At 41.6% G+C, this 17,502-nt stretch overlaps 1 protein-coding gene across 3 annotated transcripts in view; it reads right to left on the bottom strand.

The window, feature by feature from the left end:
* zzef1 (zinc finger, ZZ-type with EF hand domain 1) overlaps positions 1 to 17,502 on the bottom strand; it is a 259,977-nt gene that overhangs the window by 32,676 nt on the left and 209,799 nt on the right. For all 3 annotated transcript variants that reach the window (XM_043718816.1, XM_043718818.1, XM_043718817.1), the window contains 4 exons: positions 17,066 to 17,209; positions 13,897 to 14,065; positions 7,142 to 7,240; positions 5,844 to 6,009 (listed from right to left, as the gene is read on the bottom strand). In XM_043718816.1, the coding sequence (XP_043574751.1) occupies positions 5,844 to 6,009; positions 7,142 to 7,240; positions 13,897 to 14,065; positions 17,066 to 17,209 (578 nt within the window). The remainder of the gene's footprint in view (positions 1 to 5,843; positions 6,010 to 7,141; positions 7,241 to 13,896; positions 14,066 to 17,065; positions 17,210 to 17,502) is intronic.

Here is a 17,502-nt window from a genome sequence, read left to right as displayed (position 1 = left end):
GGGGAGAGAGTGGCATAGAGTACAATAGGTCAGTGGGGAAGGAGATGAAGGTGATAGGTCAGGGAGGAGAGGGTGGAGTGGATAGGTGGAAAAGGAGCTGGGCAGGTCGGACAAGTCCGGACAGGTCAGGGGATCGAGTTGCTGGAGGTTAGAAGCTAGGATGAGGTGGGGGAAGGGGAAATAAGGAAACAGGCTGTTCCCAGCAGCCAACATTTTCAACTGTTCACAATTCCCTTTATCAGGATTAATTTCTTCCCAGTGTAATCATCATCATCAATTTTTTCCCCCTTTCTTTCTAGGCACCGTCTCCATCTATCCATCTCACCCCTTTCCCCACAGACCGCCCCCTCCTGTTGTCAGCATAAATACCATTTCCCAGCTGCTTACAGTTCTAACGAAAGGTCACTGGACTCAAAACATTTAGTCTCCACAGATGCTGCCATACCTGCTGAATCTCTCCAGCACTCTTTTTATTTCAGACCTCCAGCACTCACAATTCTTTGTTTCATTTAAATAGATTTCTCTTTGTCTTTATGCAAGTCATTAATGTAGGTTGTAAATACCTGAGGAATCAACACTGATCCCTACAGCACTCCATTAACTACAGCTTCCCAACTTGCAAAAATTCCTCATTTATCTCTACTTTTAGCTCCCTTTCAAATAGACGATACACCATTTAAGCTAACATGCTACCCCAACTTAAGCCTTTATCTTGTATATTGTCCCTTTTTCTGGTATCTCTTCATTTGTCTTTTGGAAACTCATATATATGACATCTACAGGTTTGCCCTAACCATTCTATTTAGTACAGCCTCAAAAATACTAAGAAATTTGCAGCACAGGATTTCCCTTTCATAAAACCATACTGACTTTGACTGAACTATGATTTTCCAAGTGCATGGTTCAGCCTTCCTTCAAATACATTCCAGAACTTTCCAGATGACTGCTGTCAGGCTAATAGTTGGTCACACTCTTCCTCCTTTCTTGAATAGTGTTACATTTGCCAACTTCCAATTTGCTAGGAACCTTCGATAATCTACAAACGTTTGAGAAGTTATAGCTGTGCACCCAACATCTTTGCAAATATTTCTTTTGGAACCCTGTGACATCTGCTGATATTTGTTGCCTTAATTTTCTCACTCTTCTTAACCATGCAGTTATCCTCTATTTCTGGAATGTAACTCATGTCTCCTACCATGAAGACAGACAAAACATTTGTACAACTTCTCTGTCATTTCCTCATTTCTCATGATAATTTGCCCTGCCTCTGCTTTTAAGAGATCAGTGTTTACTTTACCTACTCTCGTACTTTTTATGTACTTCTGGAAGCTCTTATAACCGATTTGCGTATTCATGGCTAGTTTACTCAATTTTATTTTGACTCAGTTATTAAATATTTGATACCCCTTTGCTAGTTTCTAGACACTTCCAATTCTCAAGCTTATCTCTGCCATATTATCAGCCTCTTCAATTTAATACTCGCCTTAACATCCTCAGTAAGTCACAAAGGAATCTTTGAGTTTTCTTTTTCCTCAACAGAATGCATTTCATTACATATTTTGAATTTTCTTTATGTTTCCCACTGCTAATTTATCTTTTAATCCATTTACCAGTCAATACCAGCCAGCTCTCTGCTCTTGCCCATGCATTGATGTTGTTTAAGATTCTTGCTTGCGATTGGAGTGGGTCACTTTCACACTTAGTATGGTATTCAATTATATTTTAATCAGTATTTCTCATCAGATTGTTTTTATGGAGATTACCAATTAATCCTGCCTCATTACACAGTACTAGGTTCTAAAATAGCTCCATCCTCAGCTGATTCCACAATGTGATAATCCAGGAAATTGCCACAGAACCTTGTCACTCATCCTTCAGATGATCTTTACCAAATGATTGATCTAAGCAAACCAAGACTAAAGTCCCCCATGATTCCTGCATTGCCTTTGTTAAAAGCTTCAATCATTTCTTGTTTTATGTCCAACAGGATAAACATAGAAACTAGGAGCAGGAATAGGCCATTCAGCCCTTTGAGCCTGATCCACATTTCCAAGTGATCATGGCTGATCCTCTGTTTCAATGTCATCTTCCGGTTTTCTCTCCACACCCCTTGATGCCTTTAATACCTAAAATTTTATCCAACTCTTTCTTCAATGTACTCAGTGACCCAGCCTCCACAGGTTCATAATTCTTGAAGTGAAGAATTGTTTCCTCATCTTAGCCCTAAGTGGTCTATCCCGTAGGCCTGAGACTGTAATCTTTGGTTCTAGACTCCCCAACCCAGCATGCTCTCAGCATCTAGCCTGACCAACCCAGTTAGAAGTTTATATATTTCAATCAGATCACCTCTCATTCTTTCTAAACTAGTGAGTATAGGCCCAGTCGGACTAATATCTTCACATATGACAGTCCTGCCGCCCTCGGTATCAGTCTAGTGAACCCCCTCTGTACTTGATCAATGGTAAGCATAGTCTTTCTTTGGTAGGGAGACCAAAATGTGCAGTCGAGGTCTCACTAAGGCCTTGTATAATCGCAGTGAGACACCCCTACTTCTGAACTCAAATCCTCTGGCAATGAAGACCAACATACCATTTGCCTGCCTATTTGCATTGACAGGTGTACAAGGACATCCAGATCCATTTGTATATCTACACTTCCCAACATGTCACCATTTAAATAATAAGATCTTTTTGTTTTTCACAGCAAAGTGTATGACTTCCATCATGAGCTTGCCCACAGACTCAACATGTCTAGATTGCTCTGAAATGACCTTTCATCCTCCACAGAACTCTCAATCTCACCTAGTCTTGTCTCATCAGCAAATCTGGAAATGTTGCATTTGGTTCCCTTATCCAGGTCATTTATAATTGATCATGAATAGGTTAGTAAGCGCCTCTAAACTATAAACTATTCCCTATCAGCTTACTCAGGGTCCAGACAGGAAGCCAAGTTTCCGTAACAATTAAATGACAATAGTTACAATCAGTGTGTGTTTTCCCTGGGAAGGAGCTTTTTTAAAAAAAGTAATGTGAATTATGTGTGCCGTTTTTATCTGTACATGATTAAGGAAAAGACCAATCTAAAATTGGAGGAAGAAATTATTTGACTGGTTAAGTTTGAGTGGTACATTTAAAATTAATTGGAGGATAGATTACATTGACTTTTTTATTTTATTATTTGCACCTGTAATTTATTTGCAAAATCTGACACATTATAAACAATAATAAGTGATTATTTGAGCCATCAAGTATAACAGGTTAGAAGTCAGATTTCTAGTGCTTTACATTTTGAAGGTGCAGAGTTTATTCCTCATGATTCAAAAATCAGTTGACCGCAAAATATTAGATTAGATTCCCTATAGTGCGGAAACAGGCCCTTCAGCCCAAAAGGTCCATACCAACCCTCTGAAGAGTAACCCACCCAGACCCATTTCCCCCTGACTAATGCACCTAACACTGCGGGCAATTTAGCATGGCCAAGCCACCTGACCTGCACATCTTTGGACTGTGGGAGGAAACCGGAGCACCCGGAGGAAACCCACGCAGACACGGGGAGAATATGCAAACTCCATGCAGACGGTTGCCCAAGGCTGAAATCAAACCCGGGTCTCTGGCGCTATGAGGCAGCAGTGCTAACCACTGAGCCACTGAGGCACCCAGAGTTACCCAGTAATTCAAATTAACCATTCAATAAATGCTATGGATACTTCACACCATCGTTGAGAAATCCCCTTCTTTTGCCTTTAGATCTGCAGACATGCATACACTCACTTTTAACATTTATATGTCTGAGTAAAATAATTCCCACACTGGCCGAGGTCAGGAAAGACTCTCCTTCTCAACCCAATCCCCTCAGAAATACAGTGACCCTCAGGTTAAAGCACCACAGTCTCTCTTTAATGAAGGAGCAGCCCGGTGGTCCAGTAGGACAATGGCAACTTTTATCTCCAAGTGAGATTCTCTGAAACGCTCCGCAAGTAGGTGGCCTGTCTCCCCAATATAGAGGAGGCCACATCGGGTACAGAGGATGCAATAGATGCAATAGATTAAAAACACTTATGTCAGGTACAGTCAATGTGAAAACCCATTTTAAAAAGTTATGCATTTACTTGCAGAAGTATTTATTTAGAAACATAGAATTATATAAAATACAAAGCACAAAAACGGCCAGTTGGCAAAACAAGTCCACACTGGTGTTTCTTCTATCATCCTTTGCCATCTAACTCCATCAGCATCACTCCTTATTCCCTTCTCCTTCAACTGTTTGCCTAGCTTCTCCATATACTCATGCAATCCCTATAACAGCGAGGAAGTAGGCCACTCAGCCCATTGAGCCCACATCATCCCTCCATAATGTAATATCTCATACTTAACTACCTTGCCAAGTTATTTGTCAATTGCCTGCTCATTCTATGTGTTTACCAATGGTCCCCCCCATAACTTGTTGCAGCCCACTCAGAACTGGTTAATCCTCCAGATTTATGTCATTCACAAATTTAGAAATTTTTGCTTTTGATTTCACCAAAGTCTAAACTGTCAATATCTTTGACAAATAGAAGCCCCAGGTCTTTGTGGGACCCTAGTTGAGACCTGCTCGAATCCGACGTATTTCACCTGACTCCCGGATGGCCAACTTGCCACCACACAGTTCTCTATTCTACAACTTGCATGGTCTATTGAATGGTGGAACAGGCTTGAAGGGCCAAATGGCCTCCTTGTATTCCAAAGACCGAGGTTTTGAATAATTATTTTATTGATTAGGTTCTTTGTGCCATCTTATTAAAAGATATTTGAAAGTCAAAGTAAATAATAACTGCTGCATTACCCTTGTCCACTCTTTCTGTTACTTCTTCAAAGAATCACAAAGTTGGTTTCACAGCACCATACTCTTTAGAAATCGCTGGGGCTCTACAAGGTTTTCTAACACGTGCGATGGCTCTGATGACATGTATAATCTAATTTTACGTTAGGTCCAGATTAAGCACAGTTGAAACTTTATTGCTGGAACAGCACAGCAGGTCAGGCAGCATCCAGGGAACAGGAGATTCGACGTTTCGGGCACAGGCCCTTCTTCAGCACAACTACATTCAACTCAGGGAGTGCTACAGTCTGTCTTAGCCTACAGCTAATTTACCATTCCACTGGTTATTTTCAAGACATTAGGAGCATAAGGCAGCCCCACTTAATGTACTGGACCTCCCGCACCACAAAAAGTGTTAGTAAGTCGGCAAACATTGAACCACTTTGAAACTTCCCATCTGGAGAAATACTGAGGTCTCTGAACCCCAGCCAGATGATGAGGTTTGCTGAACATTCAGCAACAAGCATTCAAACCCCATGCTATGACTTGTCCGAGGACTGCACCTCAACATGGTGAGAAGGCCATGTGCTCCCATAGCCCTGGAGATATTCTGCTGGAGGTGCTACCCTTGTTGGGGAGGCACACATCAGACAGCTCAAACCGACAGAAGCCAGCCTAAAGGCAACACACTATTCACCAAGTCGAGGAGTCAGCTTAATGACCTGCACATGTAAAAATGACATTTTTCAAATAGAAATGGGGCGATTACAGATTGGCAAATGTAAACAACCATCTGCTTGTGATGAAGCAAGATAATACACTGATTGCAGTCAAATATCTTGCTCTGGACAGACCATAGTGGAAAGGACATGTTCCCTCACTGGGCACAGGAGATTCCAGAAACCTTGACAAAGGGAGTTCGTCCCAGCCGAGATAATTTACTGGCTTCCCCCTCCCTAAATAAAGTGTCATCAGCAATTTTAATAAACAGCACCACCACACAGAGTGGAACTGCACTCCCTGTTTCAGAGGTGCTGCCATACCTGTGACAGCTGCACTGTAAGATCTTCAAAAGCAGATGAACTGCCTTTAGTCGTTGATGTCCCATTTGCTGACAGGCCACACCCACTTGCCACTCCCAGATTTCCGCCATTGGAAGGTGTGGGAGAATCCTCTCCTCTGAAACCATTTGCTTGAGTATCTCAAACCCTGGTGAGGAAGAAGAGCACATCAGGACAGGAGGCCAAAGAATGGGAAATGTCTGCAGCAAGCCCCTTGCCATTCAGAGGTGTAGCTATACTCCTTAACCAATAGTGGCAAACTCGCACAACTGAAACACGAAACTGCCGTTACACAATTGGAGGAGGAGGAGATTAGTTGCTTTTACATAACAAGTCCCAATTGACAAAAATCACTTTTAATAGGTTTAGATCCTTCTCCAATTATAGTAAGTACACCATAAATCTAGAAAATGCATTGAAAACAAGCAGCACGTGTAAATTAAAACAAAATCTGGTCTTATTATCAATTTCAAACACCTAGGATTAATTTGTCAAAAAACATAGGTTTGCAGTTCTGTGCATGGGTGCAGCTATTTCTAACAGATAATAGTACAGATCATTCAGCAGACGTGAGAATACAAGTCATAAAGTGAGCAGAGTGACAGCAGATGGGACCGTGAGAGGGGAGGTAATGGGACAGGCATGGAAAAGGGGAAAGAGGGGGTGCAACTATGGCACAACTGGAGGGGAGGGGGAGAACTGGAGGAGGAGGGCGAGTACGACCGACTTGAGAGAGGCAACTGGAGAGGACTGGGGGCGACTGAAGAGGTAGGGACTGTGACTGGGGGAAAATCTGGATGGCCGAGAGTTGGGAGTGAGGGGGCCGAGAGTGTGACAGCATCGTGATAATATTTAATATTTATCCATATAAAGGAGATAGTAGAGTAGATGACCAAACGCTCAGTATGAAGGGTAGGTTTTAAATGGCGTGCTAAAATAGGAAGTGAAGATGGGGGCAGAGAAGTTTGTGGAGGTAATTCCAGAGCTGAAGGTCCAAATACAAAATGTACAGCACTTAAAAATGGGCCAATGCTGCATTCTCTTCAATGCATTCACATCCTTCTTAAAGTGTGATATCCAGAACTGTACACAACACTCCAGCTAACATCAGACAAGTGCCTTGTGCCATGACACAGAATAAGAGAGAACAGACAACAGATGCAAAAGAAAGAAAATAGTAGACAGACTAGAAAGGAAAGAGAGAAGAAAAGAAGAAAGCAAAAGAGCAAAGATTATCAGACAGAAATTAGGTGACTTTCCCCATGAATGGATATACTCACCAGTCAGAAACCGTCCACGGTGGCCTCCTGTCACTGTGAATTTATAACCCCAGTCATTGGTGTCTAAGTCTGATATAAACCTGTAATACAGTGTATCACCTAGAAGAAATTTTAAAAATCATGTCCATTACGTGAGAAATGCTATTGTGAAAAAATAGAAATCAACATGAGAAAAATAAACATTGCACAGGGTCCAACAATCTGGATATAAATAATAAACAGATCAACATCTGTGCATCACCAGGTTTTGGTGTAAAATGTGGCTGAACACAACTATTCAAGTCAGATATATTGAAGTAATCAGTTCTGGTTTCTTTTGAGGTTGTTTCTTTCTGAAAATTCATTTTCAGAAAAAGGGGCTCATTTCCCAAGATAACGTTGTGCTGAGTTTTGAATCAGTAGACAGAAAAATGCTAACTACAACACAATTGTGGGGAATTATACTACTAGGCCAATCATTTACACAAGTTCAAATCCCAACAATTTGAGAATTTGTACTAAATAAGACATTGAACATGCAGTTATTAGATGGTCTTAAAATCCTAAAATGCCCATTACTCAGTCCCACATTCATGTAACCTGTAAAAATTTCTGCTGTAGCTGTATGGATGAATATTAAACGCTGAAGTTACTAGAGAGGACCACATCCTGAGAACAAACTAAAATAAATTTCTTTCAGAGAATACTATAATAGATCATTTGTGAGCTGTTCGAAGTTATTTTTAGGCATATCCAGATGGACATAGCTCCCTTGTTCTGGATTCTGTGGTGATTGTGGGAGAGGATTCAAAAGTGGAGCAGAGGTCAGTGAGCAGCAAGCTGCTTTGCAAAATCAATTAAGTGAAGTCAGATTGTGCTTTACTGAAAGTTATCTAGCTGTCATACTTTTAAATTTTCCAGTGACCTGTCAATTTACTTCTCTGCTCCCTTGAAACCTAATGCAAGTTGGGCAGGGCAGTTCTGGGCTCCACACTGCATTCTGCAACCTCAGACTGACAACCTCGGACTGCACTTTGTTTAATCTTTGGAGAATGCGTGATGCTACTGGTTCTGCTTTTATTATTTACACCTCCAATATTTACATCTTTACTTGTCCTTTTACCACACCAACCCTTCAGTCCCACGTTGCATCACTGTCTCATCACCTAATCCCTCCTGTTCTCCACTCTATTAGAGAACTTCCCTTTTGTCCTCTCCTCCCTCTAAATTGAAGCGAACCTACTCCTAATTATTTTCCCATCAGATGAAATGTTACTGTCTTCAATATGAACTGTTTCTCTATTCACAAAATGTTGCCAGACTTGCAGCATTTCCTGTTTGTAGTACAGGAACTGCAATTATTCCAAACAAAACACATCATTCACATTGTTTCTACATATTTCACATTTTTGCCAAAGTTTCCCTTCTCCACAGATAAAGAAGAATACGTAAGACATCAAAATTGAATCCAGATCACAAGAAAATCTGACTGTATTCCTAGATGCGGCAACTGTACCATTAGATACAGAACATTAAAATTCACTTTTGTTAAGTGGAACTTCAGGTGCAAATAATACTGAATCCATAGCAAGTTTTGAGAAGATATGTAGCTCAGGTTGAGGTTTTGGATGTAGGTTTGCTCGCTGAGCTGAAAGGTTTGCTTCCAGACGTTTCGTCACCCTACTGGGTAACATCTTCAGTGGGCTTCAGGCTCAAAGTTTGGTAACATCACCAACCCAAAGAAACCCAAACATATAAACAGAAAGCAGGAATCATGTACAATGCTTCGCCTGAGGCCCACTGAAGATGTTACCTAGTAGGGTGACGAAACATCTGGAAATGAACCTTCCAGCTCAGCGAGCAAACCTACATCCAAAACTGAATCCAATTTACAGCAGCAGTTCTTTTTTTCCTTTCATTCACTGTGTTGAGACTTACATTTTTGTTTGGAGCTGTGAACTGAAGGTAATACTTGAGCTGTGAACAGCAACACATTTTTTGAAAAAAAGCAAAGAGACCAAACAAAATGAAATTTGTTTATGATACCTGGCCTGCAAGTTAACTGCAGGTTGATCATGTTCAAAGAACACAGTGGAGTTTTCAGTTCCAGAGATGCATTATGAGCAAACAGATGTAGATGTTTGGATATGAACAGGGACTTATGGTGCCAGCGTAACACAGTAAATATTGGAAAGAAACAGAAAGAGAAACCAACGTTTGCACTGGTATTGAACCGTGAGTTGTCAACAGAAAGATTAGGGCTGAATATTCCTTTGAGCCCACTGGAAACAGATCGCATTGACTAGTGTCTTCATAAACCAAGCAAGATGCAATCCCATGTGCCTGTGATATTACGGATCATGGAATCTGCTTAGAAGTTACACCCCTCATTTTTCTTTAGATTTATCCCTTAACTGCATCTGTCTGTCTGTGTGTCTTTGTAAGGACGGGGACAAAAATTGAATGATATTGGGTTATATCAAAAACGATAATTAGATTATCTTGTTCAACTTCTGCTAATATCCTTTAGGAAAGTAAACTGTCATCCTTACCTGGTCTGGTCTGCATGTGACTCCAGACCCACAGCAATGTGGCTGACTCTTACCTGCCCTCTGGGCAATATGGGATGGGCAATAAATGCTAGGCATAGCTAGTGATGCCCTCAGTCCGTGAATGAATAAAGGAAAAATCTGGTATTAATAATAATTATTTGTTAAATTATTTTGTTCAAGCTATCAACTCGATGTTTGGTACTGGTTATTCAAAAAATTTGATCAGGAACCATTGGGACAAATTTTGAGGGTCAGTAAGCATTTTAATTTTACTGTGTTATGAATAAAGACTGATTTGATTTAGCTGTCAACGTCCGTGTTGTAACAATGGAATGAAGGCATCATTAGCCAGGTCAGCATTTATTGTCCATTCTTAATTGTCCAGTAAAGTGTCTGGAACTTAACCAGGACTTAGAGTTAATGGCTGAGCCCTGGGTAGTGTTGTCAACAGTGAGACCTACGTTCAGGTACACAGTTCCTTGAAAGTTGCGTCACAGGTAGACAGGGTGATAAAGATAGCATTTAGCATGCTTGCCTTCATTGCTCAGAGCACGGAGTATCAGAGTTTGGACGTCATGTTGCAGGTGTACAGGTCATTGGTGAGGTCACTTTTGGAATACTGTGTGCAGTTCTAGTTGCTGTGCTAAAGGAAGGATATCATAAATTGGAAAGAATGCAGGAATGAATCACAAACATGTTACCAGGATTGGAGGGTTTGAGTTATAAGGAGAGGCTGGATAAACTGGAACTTTTTTCTCCTGGAACCTAGGACATTGAGGAGATTTACAGAGGTTGATAAAATCAGGGGCAGAGATAAGTTGAATAGATAATAGACAATAGACAATAGGTGCAGGAGTAGGCCATTCAGCCCTTCGAGCCTGCACCGCCATTCAATATAATCATGGCTGATCATTCCTAACCAGTATCCTGTTCCTGCCTTATCTCCATAACCCTTGATTCCACTATCTTTGAGAGCTCTATCCAACTCCTTCTTAAATGAATCCAGAGAGTGGGCCTCCACTGCCCTCTGGGGCAGAGCATTCCACACACCCACCACTCTCTGGGTGAAGAAGTTTCTCCTGAGCTCTGTCCTAAATGATCTACCCCGTTACTCCAGGTGTGGTTTCACCAGGGCCCTGTACAGCTGCAGAAGCACCTCTTTGCTTCTATATTCAATTCCTCTTGTTATGAAGGCCAGCATTCTATTAGCCTTCTTCACTACCTGCTGTGCCTGCATGCTTGCCTTCATTGACTGGTGTACAAGAACACCCAGATCTCTCTGTACTGCCCCTTTACGTAAATTGATTCCATTGAGGTAGTAGTCTGCCTTTCTGTTCTTGCTACCAAAGTGGATAACCATACATTTATGCACATTAAATTGCATCTGCCATGCATCTGCCTACTCACCTAACTTGTCCAGGTCACCGTGTAATCTCCTAACATCCTCATCACTTTTCACCCTGCCGCCCAGCTTTGTATCATCAGCAAATTTGCTAATGTTATTGCTGATACCATCTTGTATATCATTAACATATATTGTAAAATGCTGTGGTCCCAGCACGGATCCCTGCGGTACCCCACTGGTCACTGCCTGCCATTCCGAAATGGAGCCGTTTATCACTACCCTTTGTTTCCTATCAGCCAACCAATTTTCAATCCAATCTAGTACTTTGCCCCCAATACCATGCGCCCTAATTTTACTCACTAACCTCCTGTGTGGGACTTTATCAAAAGCTTTCTGAAAGTGCAGGTACACTACATCTACTGGATTTCCCTCATCCAACTTCATTGTTACATCCTCAAAAAATTCAAGAATAACAACAAAGGTCCCTAGGGTGGGGGACTTCAAAACTATAGGGGAGGAGTTTCAAGGTGAGAGGAGAAAGATTTAAAAGGGACCTGAAGGACAACACTTTCACACAGAAGGTAGTTTGAATGAACTGCTGGAGGAAATGGTAGATGAAGGCACAGTTACAACGTTTAAAAGACATTTGGATAAGTACATGAATAGCAAAGGTTTAGAGGGATATGGGCCAATCGCAGACAAATGGGATTTGTTTAGATTGGGAAACAAGGTCAGCATGGATGAGTTGAACCAAAGGGTCTGTTTCTGTGCTGTATGACTCTGTAACCACATTACCATGGGTTTAGATTAGATTCCCTGCAGGACGGAAACAGGCCATTTGGCCCAACATGTCCACACCGACCCTACGAAGAATAACCCACCCAGACCCATTCCCCTACCCTGTATTTAGCCCTGACTAATGCACTTAACACGATAAGTGATTTAGCATGGCCAATTCACTTGGCCCGAACATCTTTGGGAGGAAACCGGAGCACCCGGAGGAAACCCACGCAGACACGGGGAGAATGTGCAAACTCCACACAGACAGTCACCCGAGGCTGGAATCGAACCTGGGACTCTGGTGCTGTGAGACTACAATGCTAACCACTGAGCCACCATGCCGGGTTTGGAATCACATGCAGGCTAGACCTGGTAAGTGGTTACAAAATCACTATCAGTCTAGCTTTTAATTCCTGATTTCCACAGGATTCAAGTTTCACCATCTGCCATGGCGGGATTCAAACACATGTTCCCAGAACATGAGCCTGAGAATCTGGATTAGAAGTTGAGCTACAAGTTTAACAGATATTGTTGCTATTTATGAATTCTCACAAAAACCATTATCTTCCATTTGCTTTTCCCTCAAGTGAGTCTCTATGCCCTACACTTGGTCTTTCACAGAGTCGAGAGACTGTGTCCAACGCAAAGGCTTTGAAATAGTTATCACTAATAGAGGCACTCAAGGCGTATTATCAGTACAGTGTTCACTTGAACAATCCTATGCCCTCAAAGCGCACACATTTCACAAGGAACGTAGAGGGCAGGGGGCAATCTCCAACAATCACTGGAACTTTGGGCTTTCAAACCCCATTTCCCTGGATGCGGGATTCAGGCTTCCATTGTCACACCCCCCCCAGTTGATCTCTCTGCAATTCCAATCACAGTAAACGTATTGTGAAGGTGTACTGCAGTGATCACGATCAAACTTAAGGAAATGGATTAAGCATTAAAGTCACTGTGGTAAAAGAGACCTCCACTGTGAACCATCTTCCAAGCTATCTTACCAAGGCCCTTCCTGCCTATTTTTTTTTAAGGTGACTCATAAGATAATAGCATATTCTTACTGAGTGAGTAACCAGTTTCAACATCAGTTCCCACATCTCTCAGGAGTCAGGATTAATTTAGAGTGAGAGGCGGTTCTAATCTTCACAATTATAATGACAGCTTGAGTGTTCTAAAATGGTTTATCCAAAGAATAAAGAAAACTACAACACAGGAACAGGCCCTTTGGCCCTTCAAGCCTGTGCTGATCCAGATCCTCTATCTAAATCTGTCGCCTATTTTCTAAGGATCTGTATCCCTCTGCTCCCTGCCCATTCATGTATCTGTCTAGATACACCTTAAGTGATGCTATCGTACCTGCCTCTACCACCTCCGCTGGCAACATGTTCCAGGGACCCACCACCCTCTGCGTAAAGAACTTTCCATGTATATTTCCCTTAAACTTTTCCCCTCTCACCTTGAACTCATGATCCGCAGTGAGTCCCACTCTGGGAAAAAGCTTCTTGCTATCTACCCTATCTGTACCTCTCATGATTTTGTAGATCTCAATCAGGCTCCCCCCCAACCTCTGCCTTTCTAATCAAGTAATGCTAATCTACTCAACTCCTCTTCATAGCTAGCATCCTCCATACCAGGCAACATCCTGGTGAACCTCCTCTGCACCCTCTCCAAAGCATCCACATCCTTTTGGTAATGTGGCGACCAGAACCGTACGCAGTATTCCAAGTGTGGCTGAATCAAAGCCTTGCACAACTGTAACATGACCTGACTTGTACTCAATACCCATCTGATGAAGGAAAGCATGTTGTATGCTTTCTTGACCACTCTATTGACCTCTATTCAATCTCCCTGCCTGGTTTAAAATAGAAGGAAAAATGCTACACTTTATGTATATTCACAATGGATCAAGTTATTCCTTTTGCAGAATGACTGTGGAATATTTGACTTCTCAGAGGTTAGGGTTTACTGCACGAAGGTTGGAAGATATTAACCAAGGCTTCAACAGTGTACACCTAAATTGTTACATACTCAGTTGTAATGAACAAGACCATTCTGTACCCTGAAATCATGACTGACTGATTGTATGAAAATTCTACCTGGAATATCAAAGTCAATCCACTTGTGTGATGAACCACTGAATGTATGTCGATCTTGCTTGTAGTCACTGCTGCTGGACATCAACAACTCATCACAGCCATCCTCAGACACACAGCGTGGATCAAACTTCACAGATAGGTATATAGCACCAGGGATGTGAACTTTGTCCTAAAGGTTAAAAGAAAACCTAACTTTAACTTTTATTGGATGATTCATCACTGTTCCCAATGAAGATTCTAAACCTGGGACAGAAAAATGCAAAGTGCTGCATAAGAATAGAAATCATATCTGATTTGTGATTAAGAACCAGAATTGTCCTTTCTAACTCATTCAAGAGACATGGGCGACAATGGCTAGGCCAGCATTTACTGTCCATCCCTAATTACCCAAAGGCAGAATCAATGATGTTGGTGAGAGTCTGGAGTCATATATAGGCCAGACCAGATAAGGATGGCAGATTCCTTCCTTACACAGCATTAATGAACCAGTTGGGTTTTTAAACGACAAGCAACAGTGGTTATGTGGCTGCCAGTTAAGACAGCTTTTTAATCTAGACTAATTTTTAAAAATTGAATACAAACATTACCGTCTGCTATGGTGAAATTCAAACTCATGTCCCAAGGCCATTAGGAGAAAGTGAGGACCATTAGCCTGGGGTTCTAAATTTCTAGTCTATGACATGACCATTATGCCACCACCTTCCTATTAATCAAAATTAATGTTAAAAATAACAAATTGAGATGACTATGGATTATCAAGCAGCTTTAACTTGCACTCTTTAACATGCTGCCCAAAGATTTACTTGTTGGATGTTTCCAGTTTAATCCTCAGTGCACTGTAGGGACATTTACAAATCTAGTTTCACTCTGTTGAGACCATTCTGTCCATTTCTAAATTTGTTTGTCAAACATCAATGGTGCCGTAGCTATGATACAAGTGTGTCATTTTTTTTTATCCTCATCTTCCAACGGATTAAAAAACAACATTCAAGGAGAGAAGGGAAAAAAAAGAGCAGACCTTTCAGTCCCTTGAGTCTGCTGTGCTTTGATCTTAGCTAAACTTCTCTCGACTGCATGTTCCCACTCTATTGACCTCAACCTTGAATGTAGTCAACAGAGCGCTGTGTGCAGTGATAGTGTCCCTGCATCCGGGCCAGAATGTTCAGGTTCAAGTTCCACCTCATGGCCATTTCGGTGCCACAACAATTCCAACCAGGTTAAAGAAGAAAAAATGACTGTGCCCAATAACTGGACATCCTGAGTCACGTGGAGAACAAGATTCCAAAGATTCAAAATTTTCCACGTGTAGAAAATTCACACCTATGTTCTAAAAGGCTCTCCTTGAGATTATTTCAACAATCTGCATCCATTGAAAATAGCGTCTCTGAACCCCTCGAACATTTCAGCGAGATCACCGCAATAAAAGATCAAAATACCATTTGTGTTCCTCTGGTTGACTGCACCGACATTTCAAGTTTCTTTGCATGTTCAAGGAGGCACACATTCCTGAATGCCAATAACTACTAGCCTTATATATTTTTTTCCATTTTTGTTATCTAAATGGATAATTTATCAGTTTCCTACATTATACTCCATCTGCCACCTTCTTACTCAACCACTTAACTGATCTATATATCCCCTCGCAGACTCTCTGCCACCCCCTCAGTTCATTTTCTCTAGCTCTGTATCATCAGTGACTCTGCATACAAAACATACATTTCCCTCATCTTAGTCATTGAAACAAATGGTAAATAGCCGAAATCCCAAGCACAGATTCTTCGCAGCCATCCACTTGTTGTGCACAGTATCTTGAAAATTACCCATTTAGAATCAAAGAATCCCTGCAGTGTGGAAGCAGGTCATTTGGCCCAAGTCCACATTGATCCTCTACAACCTACCCACCCAGGTCCACCTCTCCTACCCTATCCCTGCAGCCCTGCATTCCCCATGGTTAATCCATCTAGCCTGCACATCCCTAGACATCACAGGTAATTTAGCATCGCTAATCCACCCAACCAGCAAACCTTCAGTCTGTGGGAGGAAACTGGAACACCAGCAGAAACCCACACAGATGTGGAGAGAATGTGCAAACTCCAGATGGTGGCCTGAGGCTGGAACTGAGCCCTGGTGCTAAGAGGTTTCTCTTAGCCAGTTAATCAATCCCCAATCCAGTAAGTCCTGACCTTGCATAACAACCTCTTGTGTGGCAATAATTCAGAGGGACTGTTCTAGAATCTCCACCACTTCTCTTCTAAGTCCCTAGAATGCAGGGTCCAGACAATTTGCTACTTTTTACAACACATTCTTTTCTCTTTTTTTTTCATTTTCTAATCAACATGTTCAGAAATATTATTACACAACTATGCAGCAGGTTGGACTTGAAAGCTGGGCTTCTTGGTTCAGAGGTAGGGACACTACCACCACACCACAAAGTGCCTATTTAATTCTCGGGAATTTTATCTTTAAAACTAATTAAAATACATCGCTCTTGTTTGACCATTAATTCCTTTCAGCTTCTCAAGCGTGTATATAGTTAATGAGAGGGAATGACCAACTCCAATGCCTCATCAGCCCAGTTCACTACTTCTATGTCTATTAACAGAGGTTCTGTGGCAATGGCCACAAGTCACAGCTCATTTAGGTAGCATTCACACCCAAGTCAGAAGGTCGTGGGTTCAAGTCTCACTCCAAGACACCTAGCTTTTAATGGCAAACAGAACAGGATTGTTAGTACAAGGTGCGGAATGGTGTCCACACCTCTGAGCCAGGAGGTATGTAATAACATCTCTGAACAGATTGATGGAAAAATATCTACAAGATGTGGTGTTCTGTAACTATTTGAGCCAGAGCAGGGAAGCTCTTCCTCATGGCTGGGCCAAAGGTTTATTCCTCAAAAACCACCAGTTACCCCCCTCCTCCCAAAAACAGGCAATTTTGTTGGTCATTTAGTCACTGCTCTTTGCTTACTAATTCTGACATAACGATAGTGTTTTGGATGCCCTGATGGTTTGAAAAGCACTGAATAAATCAGTGTGCTTTTTTGTGTGTTAAAAAACACACACAGGACTGTGGGGCTTCAATCTGTCATTGCTTACACCAAAGTCTCATCATCTATTGTGGGCTGGCATTACATTTAAAGAAAACTGCAACACAAAAGCTATTAGGAAACCTCAATTGTAGAGTTGTTGTCATAGGGATGCTTGGACTCCCTGACTTGGACATCCATTCCTGGCTCTTCCATAAACTGACAGGCTGTCACTGCCAGAGGCCCCAGCATGTTCACACTGCACCCAAGCAGTACTTTCTGCAGAATCTGATGGAAACAAACAAAAAGACGGTAAAATCTGTCACACAGAAAAATAGATTCACAGGTTAAAAACATGTAAAAACACAATGGGAAAGCTCCAGGCTGCAGTCAATTAAGTCTCAAGTGATGATAATATGAAAGAAGGATAAAGTTTAGTTATTTGGTTTTCCTTTTGGCGGTTTCTCCCACATTAGTATTACATGTGCCGAGGCATTTAAACTAGTAAGAAATAAACCAATCAGTAAACCACATGGATACTTAGGTCTGAGGCTATGAGAAGAGAAGGAGGGAGAGAAGAG

The sequence above is a fragment of the Chiloscyllium plagiosum genome, chromosome 28 (genome assembly GCF_004010195.1).
Source record: "Chiloscyllium plagiosum isolate BGI_BamShark_2017 chromosome 28, ASM401019v2, whole genome shotgun sequence".
Lineage (NCBI taxonomy): Eukaryota > Metazoa > Chordata > Chondrichthyes > Orectolobiformes > Hemiscylliidae > Chiloscyllium > Chiloscyllium plagiosum.
Note: the sequence above shows the minus strand (reverse complement) of the source record. Positions and strands in the feature narration are given on the sequence as shown.